General features: G+C 44.2%; 1 protein-coding gene across 2 annotated transcripts in view; it reads right to left on the bottom strand.

The window, feature by feature from the left end:
* Positions 1 to 15,116, bottom strand: part of RBSN (rabenosyn, RAB effector) — a 307,004-nt gene that overhangs the window by 214,732 nt on the left and 77,156 nt on the right. For both annotated transcript variants that reach the window (XM_069206303.1, XM_069206304.1), the window contains one exon: positions 5,471 to 5,811. In XM_069206303.1, coding sequence (XP_069062404.1) covers positions 5,471 to 5,633 — 163 coding nt within the window. In that variant the 5' untranslated portion in view covers positions 5,634 to 5,811. The remainder of the gene's footprint in view (positions 1 to 5,470; positions 5,812 to 15,116) is intronic.

The following is a 15,116-nucleotide window of genomic DNA, read 5'->3' on the forward strand; positions in this document are numbered from 1 at the left end:
GAGTGCTGGGCGTAAAGTATTTGTACCTACACACACAGTAACTTAATGAAAACACTACAAAATGACACAACACCAGTTTAGAAAAATAGGAAGTATTTATCTAGACAAAACAAGACCAAAACGACAAAAATCCAACATACACAAGTCAAGTTATGATTTTTTAAAGGTTTAAAATAAAAAGAGTCTTTAGGTAGTTGTAACACCACACTAGCGCTGCTAGCGTGAAAATGTACCTGGTTTGCGGCAAAAATAACCCCGCACGGGCGGTGTGCGTCGAAAATAACCCTGCACGGGTATATGCGTCGAAAACAGCTCGGCACGGCGAGGCGCGTCGAAAAAGCCAGCCACGCGACGGTCCGAAAGTCCCGCGGCGCTGGTTGCGATCTCTCAGCCTTCGTCAGCGATGCTGCGCGTCGTTTCTCCTGCTCCGGGCGTCGATTCTCCGGTCGCGTTTCCTGCGGCGTCGTTTCTCAGCTGCGGAGTCGGCGTCGCGTCGTTTTCTCAGCCGCGATCGGGTTCGCGTCGATCTTTTCTCCGCACGGCGCTCGGTGCGTGTATTTTTGTCCTTAGGCTGCCAGCCTCTCCTTTCAGGGTCCCAGGAACTGGAAGGGCACCACAGAGCAGAGTAGGGGTCTCTCCAGAGACTCCAGGTGCTGGCAGGAAGAAGTCTTTGCTATCCCTGAGACTTCAACAACAGGAGGCAAGCTCTACATCAAGCCCTTGGAGATTTCTTCTTCAAGATGGAAGGCACACAAAGTCCAGTCTTTGCCCTCTTACTCAGGCAGAAGCAGCACTGCAGGAAAGCTCCACAAAGCACAGTCACAGGCAGGGCAGCACTTGTTCCTCAGCGATCAGCTCTTCTCCAGGCAGAGGTTCCTCTTGATTCCAGAAGTGTTTCTAAAGTTTGTAAGTTTGGGTGCCCTTCTTATACCCATTTTAGTCTTTGAAGTCACCTTTCTTCAAAGGGGACTCACACCTTCTTGTGAAATCCTGCCTTGCCCAGGCAAGGCCTCAGACACACACCAGGGGGCTGGAGACAGCATTGTCAGAGGCAGGCACAGTCCTTTCAGATGAGAGTGACCACTCCACCCCTCCCTCCTAGCAGAGATGGCTAATCAGGAAATGCAGATCACACCCCAGCTCCCTTTGTGTCACTGTCTGGTGTGAGGTGAAAAACAACCCAACTGTCAAACTGACCCAGACAGGGAATCCACAAACAAGGCAGAGTCACAGAATGGTTTAAGCAAGAAAATGCTCACTTTCTAAAAGTGGCATTTCCAAACGCACAATCTTAAAATCAACTTTACTAAAAGATGTATTTTTAAATTGTGAGTTCAGGGATCCCAAACTCCACATGTCCATCTACTCTCTAGGGGAATCTACACTTTAATCATATTTAAAGGTAGCCCCCATATTATCCTATGAGAGAGAGACAGACCTTGCAACAGTGAAAACGAAATTGGCAGTATTTCACTGTCAGGACATATAAACCACAGTACTATATGTCCTACCTTATCCATACACTGCACCCTGCCCTTGGGGCTACCTAGGGCCTACCTTAGGGGTGCCTTACATGTAAGAAAAGGGAAGGTTTAGGCCTGGCAAGTGGGTACACTTGCCAAGTCGAATTTACAGTGTAAGAATACACACACAGACACTGCAGTGGCAGGTCTGAGACATGATTACAGAGCTACTTATGTGGGTGGCACAACCAGTGCTGCAGGCCCACTAGTAGCATTTGATTTACAGGCCCTGGCACCTCTAGTGCACATTACTAGGGACTTACTAGTAATTCAAATATGCCAATCATGGATGAATCACTTATATACAATTTAAACAGGAGCACTTGCACTTTAGCACTGGTTAGCAGTGGTAAAGTGCCCAGAGCAACAAAAACAGCAAAATCAGAGTCCAGCACACATCAACAACCTGGGGAACAGAGGCAAAAAGTTAAGGGAGACCACGCCAAGGATGAAAAGTCTAACAATCATGAACACTACTAAGACCTTGTGGCAACAGTTGACCAAAATTGCAAAGTGAAGCCCGTGCTACCAGAAGATGACTTCACAATGCTCATGCATGCACAGATCCTGTCTAATCATAACAAAGGCAGTGCTTTGCTAGCCAGAATCGGAGATACTCATAAATGGTCTCCCAAATGTTTACTTCATGCTATGGCGAGATTCATGAAAACACTTCATAAATTTGTAGGGTTTCACCAACACTCAGAATCCTACATTGCCAACCTCTCACTGCATCACTTTATAGATTTCCTGTGTAATTGACAAAGTAATGAACAAGAGCAACCACTAACCACACCTAGCTGCCATGACCTCCGAAGGGCTATACAAAACTTGCAAAAGAAGAATCTCCAGACTAGAGTCCAGAAGACGAAGGAAGAAAAAGACCAGAAGCTAGGCTTTTTCATGCATTGTGTCTACAGCGTGAAGCACCAAACAAAAAGTTGCCAGGTATCCTTCCTCTTCAACTTTGGAAAATAACTTACGACCAGATGCAAATACCATCTGTGGCATCTACATACATTCTAGAGTAAGGAATGCAGAGCGATAATATGGAATGCAAATAATCATTAGGGCAGTAGGGATTAAAAGCTTGTATGATGAGTTCTGCCATTCTCTGCTCTTTTACACTTGTAATCATAAAAAAGAGTAAACCTTATTTAATTCCATGTCCGAACCTTCTTAAAAGGATTGTGGAAACTGCTCACAGCCTGCTAAGGTGATATGGCCTGCATTCAGCAAACAAGTGTTGAGATTGTGTTTGAGAGGAACGGGACTCAGTTTAGAGCATCACATGAATCACTAACTGGAAAGTTGCAGGGGGAAAAGGTGACATCTAGAAAATAGTTAGTATAATTCCCGGAGTTGGTGCGAAAAGGCGTGCTCTGTCGCTGATGTCATCCTTTGCAATGGAGATGGCATTGAGAGCGTGGCTCGAGCTGGTCTATGATCTACCAGCAGGATGCTCTGAGGTGACAGCATCACTCCCGCCTTGATTGCCACAATGTTCCACTAATTATGAAAAGGCACATACCTGGAGACATCACTGTGCATCCACTTTAAGCAGCAGTGCTGAGAGAGCAAGCAGGGAATACACCCGTCGGCCACAGAAAGCGTGTCTAAGGCCGCGCGCCTTCACTGAGGCAGTATTCATTCAACTTTGAGCATTTGAGGCTGCACAGTGGTGGGTGGGTGGTGGGTGGGTGAGGTACTTTTGTTTGAAATTTATACAGACAATTTGTTTTCAGATGCACACAAATAGTATGTATTCTCCTGGAGTGAAAGGAGAAACGAGATAAATTATTGACAGGTGCTAAACTGCTACTTTGAAAAAAGGTGATGGATTTGAGGAGTAATAACAAAGGACATTCTACAGGAAGAGAAATAAATTAATAATGAATTGGGTTAAAAGTAATAATTCCCAGTTCTTTCTTTAGGGGAAGCAGGAGGAAACTATACTAACAAGTAATCCTAGAGCCCTAAGTGAAAGGACCAATTCAAAAAAGTGTAAAGGTCGAAAATCACAATGGATACTTGCGAGGAACTCCTACAACTCAAACTGGGATTCCCTCTGTAACAAACATGCAGAATTTAACTGCGGACCATTTTTTTCTGACCATATCTGGTGAGCCAAATATCCAATGGGTTAAATAGACAGATGGTTGATTGCCACTACTGATTTTGCCAATGCCAGTGCATTTTAAACGCATCCAGCATTGGCAAAGCCACAAGAATGGCCAGCACGCAGCAGGAGAGAACGGGAGGGGGGAGGAGAAGAGGCCAGAGAAGGTCAGGCTGGCCGCGCAACAGAGTGCAGCAGGAACAGTTTGTATTGAAGAGTCTGAGGGAGGGCTGGAGGAGACAAACTGGGTGGGGGAGGTTGGGGAAGCAAGGGCATGAGCGCGCTGTATGTGCAGTGATATCAGCAAGAACCAGGACATGGACTCCCATCAAATGCTTTTTAAAAAGGTAAATCGGTCTCGCATTTGCTCGAGTTAGAGCTATTAGCGTTGTAAACTCCTAACCTGACTTTTCTTGCCACATAAGTTGAAAATGAAAAGTAATGCGGTTTCACATAAGCGTGCGGATTCAAAGCGCCATGGCATCAGCGTGAAGGAGCACACTAAAGGAAAAAGAAGTTCACTCGCAGTCAAACATATCAGCAATTTTGCAATTAACCATGTAACAGGGTCGATGTCCAAAGCGGTAACTATGCCGCCCCAAGGAGGGACAAAGGTAAAGCATTTAGTAACGAAAATAAAGGATTTTGGAAAGGTAAGCAAAAGGAACGAGTGATAGTGATGGGCGTGCGGTGGGCATGGTTAAAAGCCCAGATACATTCCAACACATCGGAAAAGCAGTGCATGCGCGCTGCTATGCTCAACCTAAAAACAAAAATGATGTTGTCTTCAGTGAAAGGATAAAACTCAGCCAATAAAAAGCCACTGTCAAGGAGTTCTCCAGTGACAGGAGAATAAGGACAAAAACCATCCCATAAAGCACTGTTTCCCAAATTCATGGTCGCAAGCCGAATTTTGGTGGGTTGCAAAGTATAAGCAGCAAAGATGCCTTTAAATTCTGTATTTATTTTTTTCTCTTTTGCTGCACTTCAAAAACAGAGCTCAAATGACTGGTTATGTCTTCTGGCAAATTGCTGCTTGTTTTGTTTTGTTTTTTTAACACGGGAAGTGGTGTTTACAAACACCTCTCATTTTGCAGTCAAGGAGATAAAAGTAAAGTGAAATATGTAAGAGTCTTGCTGGGGTACCAGGGAGTGTGAAAGGAAAGGCTGTTGTTGAGAGTAATTTGTAAGTAACATGCACCAAAAAATAAATACCTGTATATGAACTGTACATATTCAACAGTTAGGAATGCACACATTAAGCATAATTCTGAACGGTGAAGGAAACAAAGGTTTTAATAGGATCAAAACAAATCAAACACTTTAACTGGTGATGCACGATGTTCACTGAAACAGCAAGTCCACACGTTATTTGTGTGCAACACAGTCTCATCAGTAATTCTGTGGCTGCAAATGTAGTCACCATTCCAAAGAAAATATATTATCTGTAAATTGTCATTAAAGCTAAATGAGTCACGAAAGTTTGTAGTTCTAAAAACTGGGTTTGTAGTCCCAAAGGAGTTTGAAGAGCACTGCCATGCAAACCAGGAAATCGAAATAAATGAGAAAGCCATCCAGTCTGAGAAAGGGGGTGAACTAAAGCACAGTCCATGTGGTATCATATGAAATGCTGTCTGCGTTAAATGTTCAGCACCGATCAGTTTGAGAGCCCTATAAAGGTTTAGCACTGTACTAATGCACCACTTACATTATTTAAGAGATGGTGAGAGTGCAACTCTCTCTGTTTACTTTATACACATCCCATAGTTATACAGAGAGACTTGCGCGTTTTTTTCATTTCACAGCCAGGAGATTCACGCCTACTTACTTTTCAGCTGCCCTTTGACATCTCGGTCTTCGCTTGAATGTTCATCTTCATAATGGGACTGAAGCTGGTGAAAAGACTGTAGGTCCTTCTTGCACAAGGGGCAGAGAAACCCTTCCCTCACGTCCCCCTCATCATCAAATGTGGGTGGATTATTCAAAGCCATTGTCGCGTTGATCGCCTGAGGTCAGTCTGTTTACTCCCAGGCCAAAAAGGAAAGGGACAAAGTCCAAACTGTACCCGTGAAGAAATTCATTGAATATTAACATTATACTGATGCTACTGGATACAAGCTGTGATGCAGCATCTTCCTTGGTTGTTCATATTCGCAGCTGAAGAGTTATCTAGAAAGCAAACAAAGAGACTTATTACCGGGGATTAATATTAAAGCTACTGCCTCCTTGGACACTTGCAAGTGGCATATCTCCCAACCTTTCCTCCTTTGGCCTTTTTTTGATTATTTTTGTAAACATTTCTGATCAAAATACTTTTTTCTTTAATGTAAACATCTTTTTTTTTGTGAGAGCAGAAAGAAAAAAGCATTGGCAAAGCCAATAGGTAAGGTCTACAAAAGAGCCATTGGCTTTACCAATGTGTTTTAGCCGTGTTGTACACAAGCGTGGCTGCTGCTCAGCATGGCTAAAAGTTTGTGTCGTATAGCAGAGTGATGTGGATTGTTGTAGAGCGGAATGGCGTAGAGCGGAATGGCAAAGAGTGGAGTAGAATGGAGTGGCAGATAATTTCATGCACTGGAGTGGCATAGTGTGCAGTCACTTAGAGAGGCATTGACTGGAGTGCCATAGACGTGGTGTACAGTGGATTGACAGAGTTGCAGAGTATGGTGCATACAGCACTGTGCCACTGAATTCTGGAGCGTACAATGCAGCGTCGTGGAGTGGCGCAGAACAGAGTGGCGGAGAGTAGAGTAGAACAGAGTGGTGCAGAGTAGAGTATAGTACCTGTTAGAAATGAGGCCTCTAGCTGGCAGTACTTTGCACCCTGTCTAAGTAGGGACCCCCACTCTAGAACACACACACACACACACACACACACACACAGTGAAAACAGCACAAAAGAACTCCACACCAGTTTAGAAAAACAGCCAATATTTATCTGAGTAAAACAAGACCAAAAATGACAAAAATCCAACATACACAAGTAAAGATACAAATTTTCAAAGATTACATGTAGTATACCACTTAGAAGCACAATAGCTCAAACTGGGGCTATCAAAACGGCTTGACTGAGTCACTTTCAACAGTCCGGCGCCACCTGCAAGGGAGCGCGGCAAGCCACAGAGCTGTGTAGACCCCGGTTACAGTACCCTGGAAAACAATGAGGAAACAGACACTGCACAGAGTCAGGGAGGTGAGGCATCGCTGGAGACGGTGCGGCGTCAGTTCCTTAATACCACCGGGGAGGTGAGGTATCGGTTCCTTACTGCTAGGCAGGGAGGTGAGGCATTGGTTTCTTACGGCTGCAGATTAGGTGATGCGGCGTTGACGGCGAGGCTTTGGTTCCTTATGACAAGCGGGGTTCAGGAATCCAGCAGGTCAAGACATGAGGTGTCGACTTCGAAGTGCCGCAATCACACCATGGGGGCCACAGGTGCTGCGGTGGAGTCAGGTATCACGGACATTAATGACACAGCACTCAGGACTCTAAGGTGTCGCACTTGTGTTGTAGGCCATGGTCACTGCACTTGGGTCAGTGGGTGGGCAGGGGGAGAGGCACAGCTCTGGTGCAGGCAGAGGCCCAGGGTAAGACATCCGCGCAGGTTCTGCCCAGCCTTCTGCAACACCATCGCCAAACCTCATCACCCCCCTCGTCATTGACTCCCTCCAGCACGTCCTACTTGGCGACCTCAATTTCTCCCTCAACAACCCCAGCAACACTAACTCCAGTTAACTCATGGAGAACCTCAGCAACATTGGCCTTATTCCACTACAGTGTCACCAAACACACGCACAAAGCCAGGCATACACTGGATGCCATCTTCACTTTCAGTGACAGAATCAATTTCACCCCCATGACGGAACTCACCTGGACCAACCACAACATCGTACACTTTACCATCTCCAAATCCCAGCACAGCATCTCCAAGGACCACAGTACCCCCCACCAAAGTTGAGATAAGGTAACTGAGACCCTATGGGTACAGGCCCTAGACACATCGCAACCCGGACCCATGGCAGATCTTTCCCATGCCGTCCGAAACTTCACCACCTGGGTCAGAAAATCCTCCTACAGAAATGCCCCATTGAAACAAGCTAAATGAACAACATGTCCAAGCCAGCAAGATGGTACACTCCGGAGCTTAAAAACTCTAAACACAACTGCCACTGACTCGAGAAACAATGGCCCCTGACCAAGGATCCCTCCAACAGAGCCACCTACAAGGCAGCCCTCAACAACTACCACCACCACATCTAGGAAGCAAAAAAAGCAGCATTCACTGCCCTCATCAACACCACAGCCAACCACACGAAAAAAACTCTTAAAAAATGTTAAGAAGTTCTCCAACTCGACAGCCGCGGAGACCACCATCCACTCCTGTCCCCACCGGCTTTTCAGCCTCAGCGCCAACGCTACTTGCACAAAACTAACCTGCATACTCAACACCTCCATCTCCACTGCAACCTTCCGGGATAAATGGAAGCACACAGAGGTAAGACCCCTTCCTAAAGAGACCCTCCGCTGATCCCAGCGACCTCAAAAACTACAGACCGATCTTCCATGGTAATTGGTTGCCCCTACCCATGGGCTGTGACCAGACAGGTCTAATACTACCATAGAGTGCAGTGGTGTGGAGTAGAGTGCTAGAATGCAGTACAGTAGAGTGGCATAGAAAGCAGTGGCTTAGAGTACAGTGATGTAGAGTAGAGTGCAGTGAGAGCGCATCGGTGCAGAGTGGCCAAGAGTAGATTGTTTCAGAGTAGAGTGAAGTGGCAGAGTGGAGTGGTGCGGTGTACAGTGCAGTTGCATATTAACATATAGAGTAATGGTGTAAAGTGATGTATAGTAAAGTGGTGTGGAGTAAAGTAGTGTGGAGTAAAGTAGTGTAGAGTAAACAGGTGCAGAGTAGATTAGAGGGGTGTACAGTCGATTGACAGAGCATAGAGTTGAGCATTACAGAGTAAAGTCCACTGGTGTAGAGTGCATTGGCATAGAGTGTAGAGACGTATGGTGCAGTGTTGCAGAGTGGCATAGTGTACAGAGGCGTAGAGTTCAGCTGTGCAGAGTAGATTGGTGTGGCCTACACAGGAGTGGTGTAGAGTGCAGTGGAAAACAGAAGAGTGGAGAAGAGTGCATTAGCATAGAGTAGAGTGGTATAGGGCAGAGTAGAGAGGCGTAACGTTCAGTGGCGTAGAGCGGAGCTTAGTGCAGAGGCATGGAGTGGTGTAAAGTGGAGAGGTGCAGAGTAGAGTGCAGTGGCGTAGAGCGGAGTATTCATGTGGTAGCACACTGCCATTACAGACAACATACTTTCAATTGAAATGACCATTACAGTTGCCAGACATACAATTTTACTAATACACATATACAGTGCACAGACTAAAATGTGTGGAAATTGCATCACCCAGTGTAATGATTTGTTTTCATCAAAATAAACGATTTGTTTCCAACACACTTCAGATAGCAGAAAATGTACTTCATTTGTGTTTCCAGTTCTGATATATTCCGAAATACTTACACAGTTTATTTAAATGTTGTTGTGTGCTGAAAAAAACTTCTTTCCTACTCCCTGTATCCAGCAAGAGTGTCACATAAATCCTCTCACTCTGAAGTCAGAAAAAGAAAAGTAAACAAGCGCCCCCCCCTCTCTGAAGACAGTACCTGACATTTGACCTCGGTCTTTGACTTCACAGCAAATTTGACAAGATAAGAACAAGATTTACATGTCTGAGAGATCATGGTCATAGCAAGCTACTTCGTGAGTGATGATATTCTGTGGATGAGCTTTTTCCCTACTACATGATGGGCCGACTCGCATTCTGTGACCTTGACCCTGATCAGTGCATCACGAAGTAGCTTGCTATAACCATGATGTGTCTCAGACCACACATGCATATTAGCATACCAATGATGTCCTATTGAGTCTCATTTATTCACCTTGTAGAGATTACTGGATCGATCTGGGTACATCTCCATGTTCTACGGTACACAGACCCGCATAGTTAATAGACTGAGGTGTGGCTGTGGTTCTGGCCCTACTTAAGGTTCCACGTTCTCCTTTCTAAATTGGGGTCCTCTTTGCTTTCTTTTTTCTCTTTTTCTTTTTGATGCTGCCAATGGAAACGAGGGTTGTTCCCTTGTTCACATATATTGATTTTTGTGACAAGCACATTACTTTTTGAAAACGAGATTTTTTTAGACGTAGGCAACACCCTTTATTTGTATGTACTTTGATGATTAACAAGGACATAGTCACCCATTTATTTTCATGCCCTGAGTACCAAACTGTGGTCCCTCCTTTAATCCCTAGCTGTTACTCACAAGTGAAACGAGAGTTGTGTCCCTCATTTATTTATTCTTAAAGTGAGCTCATTACCATGTGAATACTTGTTTGCTTTCTCCTTTGTGCTTAAAGAGGGATGAGGCAGTAGTCCCTCTTCCATTTCTTTTATTTACGGACTAGACAGTACCATGACGAGTGGTGAGGCATTGGTCCTCTGTTAATTTTTAGTACTCCAGCGACGTCGACGTGACACCTGCCCTTCTCCTGATTGGCGCTCCGATTACCGCCATCCGGTCTTATACCGCCGAGCGCGTCTTCCCCACAGCATTTGGGAAATGCGGCAAGCGGGTATGTTCCCCGCTGAGGACTCTCACCCTTAACTGAGTATGATCACCCAGCATAGTTGGCAGACTGTATTTTGCCATCATTGTATACAAGCCTGATACTTTATCACTTTCACGTATTTTAGAGTGAAAGTACAGGGATGATGGTTAGTTACACGGTCTTTGGGTTATCTATAGTGGCAGTATTCTGTTACTCAACATGGAGTGTGACCTAAAACCTAGGGGATTATGTACATGGAGCACTTTTCCCACTATTTGACTTTTGATTTTGATAGTTACTTCTCTAGTGTCTATTGTGAAAGCTACTGTAGTAACCGGCTTGGGGCAGAATATGTCTCTGGGTTCATTGATTACTTATTTTCTACCCATAGCCCTTTATCCCATATTATGTACACAAGGAATGCACCTTTTCTCTACCTAGTGCAGATATTACATGAGGCAGCATACATCTGTTTATACAGCCTTGTTATCAATTCTCATAACAAATGTACTAATACACTTCTTGCATTTATACAGAGACGAAGGCAGTCCTTGGCTGGCATTATCCCATGGAGCACCGTCCCAAATTGAGGATGGTAAGCAGCTGTTTTATGGAGTTTGCTTTTACACCTAGCATGGTAGCACAATATCACTGAGTGGTACAACACCTTTTTACGGTTGTTAGTGTGCTATTGTCTTCTATCTTAACACATTGCTGTTATTTTCCTTTGTCACTTTCCACAGGCACACATCAACTTAGATTGCTAGATGCGTAGCTCTATGAGTAAGTTAATTATTTTCATTTCTCCAGTACACATTTTTGCAATTAGCATAATGTAGGAGTCCAATTTTTTTTTTTTTGTTTTGTTTTTTATTTTGGTCCTGAAGAAACACCACTTGATTCGTTATGAACACCTTAGGCATGAAACATGTTGACCTTCTTTGGTGATTGAAGAAAGTTTTCCTTCTCACCCTCGTATTTTGGCTGAGTGGTGGAACATTATTTCCTACCCACTCCCCATTATATTTTTAACCATGACCTAGACCCTCGAAGATCAAAACATTTGGGTTTGTGAGGTTGTGGAGCCAATTTGAATCCCTTTTCTTCTGACTGAGCAAAAGGCTCCCTCTTGTTGATTTTCTCATACGTATCTAGCAATAGCTGCGCATTCAAGCCAGACCATGAAAAGGAGCCACAGAGAGAGAGGATGAGAAGGGAAAACCTAGCAAAATCAAAGTGTCTGAAGTTACCTTTTAACTTAGCTACTCCTGCATTGTGTGTCACTGCCATCCACAAACATCACACAGCGCCAGATTAGCAATCACAACATTACCAGAGGTTTCAGACAGCACGTGATAAACTGCTACACGTTTCCAATAACAGCCAATTCCTTTAACTGTAATCTAGGCTACCATCACACTGTTGACTTCATAAGGCGTATACATGTTCATCTTTAATCAGTAGACCTCATTTTTACTATAAAGCTTGTAAAGTCCTTAAAACAAAATTGAACTACAAAGAAGCCAAGCCAAAGACAGCACTGTCAAACTAGTTCCTGTTGGCTGGAGAACCACTGATAGCAGAACTGGAATTTTTGAACTAAAGTCGCTACCATGACCACAGAGGACATATGCAACCATAGGACTAAAAACTATCCATTTTCACACTAGAAACAAAGCATTCCAATCAGGGGTCTCCAACCTTTTCTGTAGTGAAAGGTACTTCTGATCAGTGAAAATCATCGTGAGCTACTGAAAGCCAAGCCACCCGTGCATTATTACCAGACACCCCCACACCCAGCTTCCTTGACAAGGGGCACTATGACAAGGCTGCTGTGTGTGTCAGTGAGAGTGTGGTCTTTGGGGATGTATAAACATCTGAGTATGAATGGGATATATCTGTTTGGGTAACAGAGCCTATGTCATATGTACTTGTGGCACCTTAACATGTATAACACACATACAATCATTTGTTTCAAACAGGAGGAATTTAAAGTGCAAAAATGTTCATAATGTAGAAAATTTGTCTGCACTTTAAATTTCTCCCAGTTAAGCACTCTCCCATTTAAACAATGACTGCATTTTTCAGTTATAAATATGGCACAGTGTTTTACTGGCCACTAGGAGCAAGAGGCCGGCTGTTTGTAAATGCAACACTTTGTAAAACAATTTGAGAAAATTAAAATTAAACGTTAACTTAATCATAAGATAACTTTTCTTTTTAATTTTCTCCACTTTGAGAAACAATTTTGTTCACACCTCCAATTCTGAGTTGACAATGACTTATTTAACAGTTAAATACCCCAGTGCTTCAGCTGTTCACCTCCATGCCATGGGTCATAAATATGACTCCAACACTGCTTCTTCTCAGGCCCGCTATCTGCAGCTTGAGGATAATAACGTAAACTAAACACAGCCTTCCCTTAGCTTTAAAAGGAAAAAAGTGACCCTGTGTTAATTTAAAATGAATTTAAGGCTGTGAGCTACTGTGAAGATGCCTGGAAGCTACTGGTAGCTCGTGATCGCCTTTCGACTGCTTGGAGACACCTGATTTAAATTAAGTACCCAGATAAAGTAACCAGATGTCTTTCAACTGAGATTGTGCTGGGTAGAATGTATACAGTTATGTGTTGTAGCTAATCTCCAATCAGGTACCATAGTGAAGTGTCTGCAACTAGCACTGTAGGTCTGAAATTAGTAAACTAAGAAATGGTGGCACATAGTATGGGCCAATAAAGTCTATGTACTCATTAACCATATTTTCATTTATGCACACTGCAATTAGTGCCATTAATAACTGATCAGTTGACTGCTCATTTATTTATCAAGTAGCATTTCCACATTTTCCTGGTGGCAATTTGTAATTGATGCATAACAAACATTCACTTACTTTGTGTGTGGGTACAGGAGCTGTGTGGTTGGCACACAATATTTTCGCATGAATTGATTTAAGTATTTCAGTTCAGATTGCAGTATACATTGAAAGTCAATGATTTTCTTAAAAGATTTCCTCTGAAGCTATTGGTTAAAATTAAGGGCTCAATTCCAAAAGGGATACCTGTCTATTGAACTCCTACACCATCTCCTGGCCCCATTAATGGAGCCAGAAAATGCTTGGTGCCACTGATGGCTGGATCACCATGGGGGTTACACCACTGTGCGACAAATCACAAATAAATCCGGGAGTCTGTAATGGAGCTGGGAGCACAGTCTCTAGACAGCATCTGGAGATCCAGGGATTCACACCGAGGCCTATGCTCGAAATCCTGGCAATTGAGAAAACACTCTGGCCTGGCAAGCTGGTGAAAGGCAGCCCGAAGTCGCTCCTGAAGATCCCTGGAACTCACAAACTGCTGGAGGTACTGTTGGGACCTGTGGGCCAGTGCCCCCACTTCACTGCTGCCTCCTGCTGTGTGCTAAGGCTAGGTGCTATAGCACATAAATGAGTGCTCCTCATTCATGAGCTGCAGAGAAGAGTTCTTACTTTTGACAGGTCAAAGACGTGATGCTGCCGCCCTCCGACAATGGAGTCGAACGGATACAGGGAAGTCGAACATCTAGGTTAATGGATCCATGGCCTCACTACTCTGGGGCTCACCTGATCCTGTGAGTCGATGCTCCCCTGAGGGAAATTTGGAGCTCTGTCACACTGAGTAGATATTGCAGGTGTTTGAAGCTAGGAACCCAATTGAAATCCTCTGGCTGAACCATTTTTAATCAAATTCCATGGGTGAATGGCAGGGCTATTTAAATGTCCATAGTGAGATGTCTGAACTTGCAAGCTGTTCAGCCACAACCATGAAATTGGAGTTGTGAGCCAGGGGGCATGGTGTACGATATTGTGGACTGCCTCCTGAGCACCATTTGTCTTTGACCTGATACTTGTAGGGTCATCCTCTCCCACCTGGCCTTTGACAATTCTGAGACATTCAGAGTTTCACAAGGACTTCCTTCATAGGCGTAATTGCAATGCTACAGCCTGTGATGTTCTGTTGGCTTGTACCTCCGTGGCATAAAGCAGGTTTGTTGTTGAGAGATTGACCCACTAGAAATACTTGCAAGATTGTGTAGCCCTCAGAAGTTTACACTCATCATGGTGACTCTGGGATACTGGGAGAGCTATCCAGTTTGCTCACTGTTTTGTAGAGGACCCTGCTACCCATGCTGGTTCCTGTTTTCGCAGCAATCCATTCAAACACTGAGGCAGGCACTGAAACGTCAGTGTCTGGTGTGTTTTTGTGCACTATAGATCACTCAAGTATTTCCGGGAACTATGAAATAGGTTGATTACAGTGACTTGGTAGAAATACACACAGGAACTTTATTATGAACAGTACAGGTAAAAGAGTCAGTATTTTTGCACATTCCACTTGGTCATCATACCTGAGCACCGGGGCTCCTGTGTTACCCCATTAGACACAGACAAAAACCATGGCTAGCTATGCAATCTACTAATGAACCTTCTTCACTGACTACCTATCTGATCGACACTGCTGTCACCACTTAGGTATACCTGATATGATGATCACCAACCTTGAGGGTATTCAGACGGTAATATAGGTCGACCAATGATTAGTGGAAAACAAAATTGAGGCTGTAGGTAATTAGGTCAAAATCCTTCACTGTGACTGCTGTAAAACCATCAGGGTCACCCTTGATGGAGCCCTCTGTCAAGGGACTAGAGCTGTCGGTGCAGGACGGGTAGTCAGAACTCCTATTTATTTGATAGCCAATTTGTGGTGCTGTTTCTGGAGAAGTGGATGACCACGAAAGGAATGTCTTCAGATTTCCTTGGTACCCTAAACTCTCCCTAATGCCACTCTGAGGGTAGCCCTAGCCAGTTTATTTAGCTATACAGTCGGAGATG

This window comes from Pleurodeles waltl, chromosome 9 (assembly GCF_031143425.1).
Source record: "Pleurodeles waltl isolate 20211129_DDA chromosome 9, aPleWal1.hap1.20221129, whole genome shotgun sequence".
Classification (NCBI taxonomy): Eukaryota; Metazoa; Chordata; class Amphibia; order Caudata; family Salamandridae; genus Pleurodeles; species Pleurodeles waltl.